Source organism: Salvia miltiorrhiza, chromosome 1 (genome assembly GCF_028751815.1).
Source record: "Salvia miltiorrhiza cultivar Shanhuang (shh) chromosome 1, IMPLAD_Smil_shh, whole genome shotgun sequence".
Lineage (NCBI taxonomy): Eukaryota > Viridiplantae > Streptophyta > Magnoliopsida > Lamiales > Lamiaceae > Salvia > Salvia miltiorrhiza.
Genome location: NC_080387.1, coordinates 37,670,961 through 37,681,817, shown reverse-complemented (window position 1 = coordinate 37,681,817; position 10,857 = coordinate 37,670,961). Strand labels below are relative to the sequence as shown.

Below are 10,857 nucleotides of genomic sequence, written 5' to 3'. Positions count from 1 at the left end.
TTTGAGCGATTCGATAACGATGTGTTACCTACCGCTGAAAACTTCTTTTTGTGTAGAATATATTTGACTCTAATTTTGAGGCAATTGATCATCATTTTAGCTGTAATTACAATAAACAATAATAATAAAAAAATCCTACTAACATAAATTTGGTGCAATTGTGGCTAACTACAAAGTTATCACGTCTTGGCTTGCTCATGTGGGAGAATGTTCACGAAAAATGAGCGACAAAAACTAATGTGGAGAATTTTCACGAAAAATGAGTGACACGTCGCTTCTCTATATATGTGGGGTTCAATGTGATCTAGTAAAAACTCTCTTATCATACTCATGAATTATGCTTGATTGTATATAAGCCTTATTACAATAATACTTTTCATTTATTATGAAAATGCTTCCATTTTAATTTTATTGAAATGTCCCACATTGGATTGGAGATAGTGACATGAGTCAGTTTATATGGTGAGACAACCCTCTCCCTTATAAGGTCTTTTAAGGGAGGAATGAGCCCAATATCCATTTCTAACATGGTATCAGAGTCAATCCAATCCAATGATGGCCCCCCCCAATATCGTTGTCAACAGATGGCGTTTGGGATGGCCTTTTAAGGGGGGTGTATTGAAGTGTCCCACATTGGATTGGAGATAGTGGCTCATGAGCCACTTTATATGGTGAGGCAACTCTCTCCCTTATAAGGCCTTTTATTTTAAGGGATAAATGGAGCCAATATCCATTTCTAACAAATTTAAATATAAAAATATATATCAAAATCCAAACACGTTCCCAATTAACAATCAGACTAGTTAAAATTTTCATATCATCTTCTCTAAATGTAGGGTCCCGATAAATTTAAAGAAGTGATTTCATAAATTTTTTTACCTAAATTTTGAATATAAATATGAGTAGTGATAAATGGACACCTGGTGTGCAAGACACCTCTCCAAAACCGGGTTTTCTGCATTGGTTAGTAATGGGCCGATTTTTAGGGGTGTTGTGTTTTTACTGAATTACCCTTTGATAAATATACTCAATATATTGTAATTATTTTTCGGTTCACTCCTTATTTTTTGGAAGAGCTTATTGTTTCCTGTTTTATCGGTCCCATTCTTTGGTTTTTATTTTTTTCTTCTTTATTTTTCAGTTTTTTACTCATGAAAATTATGTAAATCATGTATTTGAGGTTTATATGATTATTTATTCCAAAAATTGTTTGATTTATTTGTTTCAAAATTTTATTTATTTTTTCTATTTTGCTTGTTTTTTTACATTGAGTTATATATCTTTATTTGTTTTTTTGGTTTTTATATTTTCATTATTTTACTATATGCAAATCGATTATGTATAAAACAAGTTTTTATTTGCTCATTCCTGAGTTTCTACTTTCTATTCACACTAATTTAATTCAATTATATTATGCAACTTGATTACATTGAGTATACTTATACGAGTTCATTAGTCACACTATAGTAGTTCTCTGAGCAAAATTCCATCGTATGATTCTTGAATATTAATTTTTTTTTTCAAAGTCACTAAATTATTTAAATTAATTAATTCAACTTTATTTCATTGAGTTTAATTATTTCTTCTTATTATATCGGGTTTAATTAATACTATAATTTTTTATTATTTCAATCATATAATTAAACTTGATGAATGTTGAGTTTAATTATTTCGACTTTAATACTATATTATAATTATAATTATATATGGTCTTCAAGTATATTGTTACATTGTTATATAATTTCAACTAATTAATTAATTTTTTTTTCATTGAGTATAATTATTTCATTTTGCTATCACCACATCGATTACGATACTTGTTTATATTATATTCAAATAAAGCATATGTTATATAGGTTTACGATCAAAATCCCTGCATATGATTCATCTTATTTAATTTTTTCTCATTACTCACCCTATAATATTTCATTTTCTTATTATTATATCGCTTTTAATAAAGTATATGTACATGTTATATACTTTTTTCGAGCAAAATCCCATCATATGATTCATTCTTTTTTATTACAAATTCACTAATTAATTTCAACTAATCAATTAAACTTGTTTGCATTGAGTTTAATTATTTTGACTTCGTTACTCACACAATCGTGGTTCATTTTTTTTTTTTTTTACGATTAAGCAAGACATATAAGCTCATTTTTTTATGATTCATGATTGATTTTATTTAATTTTTAATTTCCAAATTAACTAATTTATTTCAATTAATTAATTCAACTTTATTACATTGAGTATAATTATTTATTATTATTATATCGCGTTTCATACTAAATTATAATTCAAGCATATGATTCTTTGAGATTAACTATTTGGACTTTGCTATTCACACTATGGTAGTCAATTTTCTTATTATTGTATCAGTTACAATACTATAACATACTATTTTGTCTTCAAGTGTATGTTATATAGTTTTCCGTGCAACCTCCCTACGTATTGTTTTTTTTTTCCTTTCAAAATCACTAATTCTTTAAACTTTATTTCATCGCGTATACTTTATTTTTTTTAAATTCACAAATTTATTTCAAGTATATTATTCAACTTTATTACATTGAGTATAGTTATACACGTTCATTACTCACACTATTTATGTTTATAATAATAAGAAAAATTATTATTATATCGCGTTTAACAATATATTATAATACATTGTCTTTAAATATTTGTTATATAGTTCTCCGAGCAAAATACCACCGTATGATTCATTTTTATTTTTATTTTTATCTTTCAAATTCACTAATTTATTTCAATTAATTAATACTACTTTATTCCATTTACTATAATTATTTCTTATTATTATATCTCGTTTAATACTGTATTATAATTCATTGTATTCAACTATATAGATTCAAATAAAAATCTTTGCGTACGGTTGACTATACTTTATTTTTTATTCCATCTTAAATAATATTTCAATTATACAATTAAACTTGATGAATGTTGAGTTTAGTTATTTCGACTTTAATACTATATTATAATTATATATGGTCTTCAAGTATATTGTTATATTGTTATATAATTTCAACTAATTATTTATTTATTTTTTTCAAATCGACGCCGCCGTCGAGCTTTGGGGCCTGCTCACAAATCGACGGTGCCTCTGGCGCCGCTTCTCTCTTCTTGGCGTGGTGGCGGAGCTCGGGTGAGAGAGATTTACTGAGTTCGTGGTGGAGAGGTTCGTTGGGGGAGGGGAGATGCCGACGACAGCGGAGGGGCAGTGTTCTCTCGCCGGAAAATGATGCTCGATGGAGGGGGAGGGAGAGAGAGAGAGAGCCCATCTTAATTAAAAAAAATAATTTTTTTAACGGTGACTTAACGGTGTTAAAACGCAGGGGGGAAATTGCTTCGATTTTGCCACGTTGAGGTAGCAAACAACGCTCGTCCTGACTATGGGGTCCTGAGCGCGATAGGGACGCCATCGATAGGGGGGTATTTGGTACTTAACCCTTTTACAAATTCAGTAATTAATTTCAAATAATTAATTCTACTTTATTAATTTCATTGACTATAATTATTTTCGACTTCGTTACTCACACAATACTATATTCATTTTGTTATAATTATATTACATTTAATAATTTATTATAATACATTCAAACAAAGTATTCATTAAATAGTTTTGCGATCGAATCCAATCATATGATTCATATTTTTTTTGGTAATTTTTTTTTTCAAATTCACAAATTATTTTCAATACATTGCAAAATGTCATCGTATAATACATTGTTTCTCATCCAAATATATGTTAAATAGTTTCGCGAGCGATTTCCAATCGTACGAAAAATGTTATTTTCAAATTTTAAACATTTATATTGCCCACATATATATTCCTTCATTTATAATATAATTATAATATATATGATTCTCCGAGCAAAATACCATCGTATGATTCAGTTTTAATACTTATTTTTTCAACTTCACTAATTTATTTCAATTCATTAATTCAACTTTATTTCATTGAATTTAATCATTTCTTATTATTATTATTATTATTATTATTGAGTTTATTTCAATTCATTAATTCAACTTCAAACTATATTAGTTCATTTTTCTTATTGAGTTTACAATCAAAATCTCATGCTTACGATTCATTTTATTTTATTTTTTCTCATTACTCACACTATATTATTTCATTCTCTTATTTTTACATCGTTTTTAATAAAGTACTATGTTATATACTTTTCCGAGAAAAATCGCATTATATGATTCATCTTTTTTTAAAAAAAATTCACTAATTAAATTTCAACTAATCAATTAAACTTTATTTCATTGAGTATAATTAATTCGACTTCGTTACTCACACAATTGTGGTTCATTTTGTTATTATCATATCGATTACAATACAAGATTACAATATATTCAAATAAAGTATATGTTATATAGTTTTACAAGCAATACACATGCGTACGATTCATTTTATTTTATTTTTTCTCATTACTCACACTATATTATTTCATTCATTCTCTTATTGTTATATCGTTTTTAATAAAGTATATGTAATATAGTTTTACGAGCAAAATCCATGCGTATGATTCATTTTATTTTATTTTTTCTCATTACTGACACTATAGTACTTCATTTTCTTATTATTATATCACGTTAAGTAAAGTATATGTTATTTTAGTTTTTCGATCGATATCCCATCATAATTCATATATTTTAACAAATTCACTATTTTAATTCAATTAATTAATTCAACCTTAGTTCATTGAGTATAGTTATTCGACTTCATTATTAACGCTATAGTAGTTCATTTTTCTATTATTATATCATGTTTATTCTATATTATAATACATTCTCTTCAAGTACATGCTATATGGTTCTCCGAGCAAAATACCATCGTATGATTCATTTTTTAATATTATTTTTTCAACTTCACTAATTTATTTCAATTCATTAATTCAACTTTATTTCATTGAGTTTAATCATTTCTTATTATTATATTGCATTTAATACTATATTACAATTTATTGTTTTCAAATATATGTTATATAGATAACGACCAAAATCTCTATATATGTAGGAATGAGTATGCTTTATTTTTGTTTTCACATTCACTAATTTAATTCAATTATGTAATTACACTTGATGAACGTTGAGTTTTATTATTTCGACTTTAATACTATATTATATCGCATTTTTCGATCGATGTCCCGTCATATGATTCATTTTATTTTTATTTCTAATCCTTCACTAATGCGGTTGCCACTACCGGACAAGGTGGCAAAGTATTAATCACATATTATTGAGAATATCTAAATTAATGGAAACAAATCTAGGATTATTTTTAGAAGGATATCCAAATTAGTGGAAAGAAATAAAATAACATAATTTCCGATAAACCAAAATAATAAATCTTCGGGAAAGAAAAAACCAAAATTTTAGAATACAAAAATACAAAATTACAAAAAAAAATATTTTCGGAACAAAAATAGGATTATTTTTAGGATCTTCATAAAATTAGAGTAAACAAATAAATAAAACATAATTTTCGAATAAAAATAAATAATATTAATTTTGAAAAAAAAAACTGGAAACAAATATAAGATTATTTTAACAAGAAACAAATAATCAAAAGAATTTCAGAAATAAAATTTGAATTTGATTTATATAATTAAGAAAAGCTTCTGAAATAAAAACATAAAAATAAGAAAACAAAATAAACGGAAAAAAGGAAACAAAATGAAAGAAAAAAAAAAGGAAACAAACTAAACGAAAAAAAAGGAACCAAACTAAACGAAAACAAACTAATTTCGGATTTATATTAACTATAAAAAATCTAAGGATACAAAAGTAAAAATACTAATTAACTAAAATCGGCCCACTTTAAAAAATGTAAAAAACCGGTTTTTTCTGGACACTCGGTGTCCATTTGTCATTTCCGTATAAATATAGACCATTTATTATGCCGGGGCGTGCTCTTACGCCATGCAATTCCAACACCATAATTAAATGCCAATTAATCTGAGTTGCAGTCATTCATTTCAACTTGCATTGCATAAGTGGAGTATCTCAAAATAAAAAAGAAAAGAAAAAATCGGTACAATCCCATTGTATATAGGTATCACCGTTCGTACAAACACACGTATATCCACATTAGTGCGTGTAGAATAATAGTCTACGCAACGGGCAGTTCTTGGACACGTGGCCTTCTCTCGGAGAGATCCGGCGATGTTGCCAAGGTTGCTTTCCTCTTGTTAGCATTGCTGCAGTTCTTGTCAATTTCACTGTCTTCTCTCTTAGCGCTTTCAATTTCGGAAATACCGCTTTCGTCGTCGCAGGGATTATTGGTTGAATTAATAAGATGGGAATGGATTTTTCTCACATCTGATAATTTCACAGGTTTCAATAAGAACTCTTCTGCTCCTCCTTCTAAACACCTGTTTAACAATCTAGAAATTTTGAAAAATTCGTGGTACAATATTTACTCGAGAAGGCGATGAAGAATATTTCAAAAAACGATATGCTTAAAACGCGAAATATTTACATATTACACACCTAAAATATTTGATTCAAATATTTAAAATAACGTTAAATATGAATTACTTCTTTCGTCCACTATAAGTATGACATTGAGATGTCAAGATTTTAGTACAATGATAGTTGGTAAGTGCACCATATATGAAATAAGTAGCTGAAATTGAACTAAGTGTAGGTTATAGGTGAGTTTTTTTATATTACATAAAGAGTATTTTTTTTATATGTTTACTTTTGGGGACGGGGGAGGGCCGGAGGGGTAATTCTTATCTTATCAAATAAATAAAATCTATACAAAAAATTACTAAACCAGCCTTCAAAATTAAAATAAGTAAGGAAAGAATAATCAAAATTTGTTAGGATACACACTTTTATGATAGTAAAAAGAAACAAATAAATGAATACTAACATATCATACTCTTGAATTAAATATATAATAGGAATATGATAGACATACTAAAACAATGCTGTTTTATAGGCATATATAGATTAAAACGTAGCACATTTGATGTCCATTTCGACTATTTCTTGTTGCATTAATCAAATAGATGTAGCAATTATATTTTTTTAGCTAGTGTAAATATTTTATAAAATTTTAAAGAATTTAATCGTTGATCACTTAATTTTCTTTACACAATTCAGTCTCGCTCTCCTTAATCACACATCTATTCCCTTAATGTATGTATGGTGTGTAGTAAAGATAAAATTCAAGGCATGGACCAATCTTTTTTTAAAGTGTTAAATGCAAAAAAAAAAAAAAAAAAAAAAAGTTTGAAATGAAGAAAAAGAGAGAGTTGTGATTTGCATACATATTGATCCTTGAAGGTACATTCTCAGATGACATGACCACAACTGGAACATCTTTCCAAGAAGAGCCCTGTATAGAAAAATAACTTCCAAATAAATTTTACTTTTGAAATATACATATATATATATATATAATTAAATAAATGAATGATGCTTATAATACCATGTTTGGGACTAACCAACCTTAATTCGTTTGAGCAAATCATAGCCACTGATACCAGGCATGCTGTAATCTGTCATGATCAGGTTAACTTTTGATACCTGAAATTTGATCACATTTTACATAAGTTGCTGATATCTAATATATACATATATATTCGTGTTTGTGTGTGTGACTTGTTTATAATAGTTTGAATATTTTCTAGCTAGGAGTAGTATATCAATATTGTTACTGATTTGATCTGTATATCAAATGTCGGAGGAGAGAATATTACTACAGTAATAAATTTGAAAAAGGAGGAAAATGGGGCAGCTTTAGGTTTTAAAAGCTAAAAGTTTTTTTACCAACCTAAACCTTTTTTTACTAGTTTTGGCTATGCTAACTTCGTCAAAATTTTCATCCTTCAATCATGGAAACTGTAGCCTCTTTTAGGAGAAGTACTCGAAAAACCTAGAAAATAAAATAATAAAGTTAACTCTGCTCTGCACATTTTACCCGTACCACGGTAAAATTGAAATGACTTTTTTCCTTTGATTATTCTTGCAAAAATTTAATTTCTCGTAGCATGTTATATCTTCGACTATGTATCCGGATTTGATAATTCGATTAAAGAATGACTATTTTGTCGTAACAATATTTTTTAAGAGGGAAATCAAAACTTTCCTACATTGATCACAATTCATTATTTATTAATTTCTGAATTTTTGGATGAGCTTCAATAATAATATAAAACATTATGCAGAAATAAATAATAAATAATATAAGAAAAAGAAAGCCCATTTCGAAATTAAATTTCGACAATTGTGTGAGTTTGGTTTTATCTCTCACGAAACATACAAAAGAATGAGCTTAATTAATTAAATATTTACCTCTGATTTGGACGATAAAGATTCACAAGAAATTGTCGTGGACGAGGGAGACGACAATGGCGATGACGTATCATATTCATTTTCTTCATGAATATCTACCAACCCCAGATATTCCAGTGCCTTATCTCCCGAGTCCACGCAAGTAACTGCATCATCCATCATATATCGCAATTACTTTCTTTGCTTCCATAAGCAAATGGTTTACAAACGGGTGGATTCGAATCTCAGACTTTTGATTTCTGACCACCTTATCGCTAGGCTAACACACGCTGTTATTTTTATTATGAGAGAGAGAGAGAGAGAGAAATGAACCTTGGTAAGAAGAAAGGTTGAGGAGCCTCTCCAAGAGCTTTCTATCAATATGGTTATCATCCACAGCCAATACATGGAAGAGGTGTTTTTCTTCCATATTCAAACACTAATTGCAAGAATTGTGTGTGTGTGTGTGTGTGTGTGTGAATTTGTTTATTATGATCTAGTGTGTGTTGTGTGTGTGTGTGTGGATGGTGCAAGAGAGAGAGGTAGTGAGAAAGAGAGGGGGTTGTGGATTTTATTGAGTAGTTGAGAAGCAAGAACTGTGTGCAGAGAGATGTTGGGTTACGGTTATAGGGATAGTGTTTTACTTCAAAGGACACACAAACAAACTACATAGTGTATGTGTGTGTGTGTGTGTGTGTGTGTGTGAGAGAGAGAGAGATAGAGAGAGTGTGAGTGAGTGATCTTCCTCACTAGATTCTCTTTTTTGGACACCCCTGTTGGTACAACTACTCATGCTGCCATCTCTCCACTTGTGGGACCCACCCATCCTCTCCCTTTTTTCCTTTTTTTCCAAAATTATGCTATTTTCGTCTCAATTCAATATGCCATAAAATTTGAGAATAAATATTACGTGAAGGTATTTGTTATGTATAAATTTTCCTAAATTTTTTTACTTAAAAAATAATCTTTTAAATTGCGTGAGTACTAGTAGGGGTGGTGAAGCTGAAGAGAGCAAATATTAAATCGAAATTAAAACAAATTAGTAAATGATTTCGCTATTTCGCTTTGTTATTTTTTGTTGTAAATTAAAAACAAAATGATTCGGTTCACTTTTTAGTCAGTTAATTTTCAAGAGAAAAATTTATTGAAGCTCGACGAAGTAATTGAACTTTTCTTTAGAATAAAAAGTTAAAATATAGAAAAGAAAATCAAGCTTTATTTTTATTGTATAAAACAAGAAAAAGACGTACGAAATGCATTGTTGTCGTTGGTCGTGTGTCATATAGTGTCTAAATAAAATCGCTCATAGACTTTGATTTTTATTTAAGTAATGTGTAAATTTAATATTTTCGATTAAATTTTTTCAAGTATAAGAAGTAATCTAAATTTGAAATAATATATTCGTATGGCCATTTTGATGATGCAAACACAATATTTGGCCACTAATTGAAAAAACACAAATTCTGGGCATTTTTTACATTTTCGAACTGTTTTGCCCTTAAATAGGGTGGACTGAATTCGGGTTTGCGCGCGGGTTAGGCACATATGGCACTATTAGTGCCATTAGTGACATATACTCAGTGTTACACGAATGATACTTATGGCCATATTAGTGTCATTAGTGCCATTTTGAACACTTCCCCGTAGGGTTTAGAGTATTATTTAGGGTTTAGATTATCCATTTAGGCTATGTTTGGTGCCTTAGTTTACCCCATATTAGCTTAGATATCTTGTATTATACCAATGTTTGGTGTCCTTTATACATATTACGTTTGGCCCGCAAAAAAGTTGGGCACTGTGTAAATTCCATTGTTTACTCCAGACAACATATCCCCCCCCTCCGATACCTCTTCCAAGCTTCCAGATTAGAAAAAGAGTTGTCTTAATTACCCTCAAACTTTGGAATTCAAAAAGAAACCCTCTAAACTCCTACACCGATGAGCAAAGATCCATTCTTGAAGGCTATTTGCTTACCGGAATTACGGCCGCCTTCGTCGGCGAGGAAGTCAGCGCGCAGATAGGGCGGTCGGGGGCGCTCATAATGAAAAAAATTCTCTTTCTATTTCTACAATCCATGGAATTTCTCTTTTTATTTCTGTAATTTCTCTTTCTGTTTCTGTAATTTCTTGTGTCTTGGGTGTTGGGGATGGGCGGGCAGATGGTGTAATTGAAGAAAAATCAATTGCAAAGGGTGATGAGGGGGGAACGCTCGCGCCGAGGGAGGCTGGAGGTAGGGGCGGTGGTTGGGGAGGGACGCCCGCGCAGATGAGGCTGGAGCAGTATATCTTGCCAAATATAAAATAGTGCCGAATGAATTAATTTATGTACGATATCAGTTATAGAATATTATGCATTTACTTATTTGACCTTTACAGATTTAAATACAAGAAAAATCTACAATTTTTTGGTCCGTTAGATTAAGCAAAATCGACGCACAGGATTTGGTTCTCACATTCTCACAAATAATGTAGTTCTCTCTAGAACCACACCCTATATATATATATATATATATATATATATGGAGAGGTTCAAATAAGAACCACTAAATAA

At 29.4% G+C, this 10,857-nt stretch overlaps 1 protein-coding gene across 1 annotated transcript; it reads right to left on the bottom strand.

The window, feature by feature from the left end:
* Window positions 1-5,963: 5,963 nt before the first annotated feature.
* LOC131023996 (two-component response regulator ARR17-like) lies at window positions 5,964-9,058 on the bottom strand. The gene is made up of 5 exons (XM_057953645.1): window positions 8,641-9,058; window positions 8,329-8,474; window positions 7,483-7,560; window positions 7,302-7,369; window positions 5,964-6,395 (listed from the first exon to the last, which is right to left on the bottom strand). The coding sequence occupies exons 1-5, from the start codon at window positions 8,735-8,737 to the stop codon at window positions 6,134-6,136; spliced, it is 651 nt and encodes a 216-aa protein (XP_057809628.1). The 5' UTR covers window positions 8,738-9,058; the 3' UTR covers window positions 5,964-6,133.
* Between the last annotated feature and the right edge of the window lie 1,799 nt (window positions 9,059-10,857).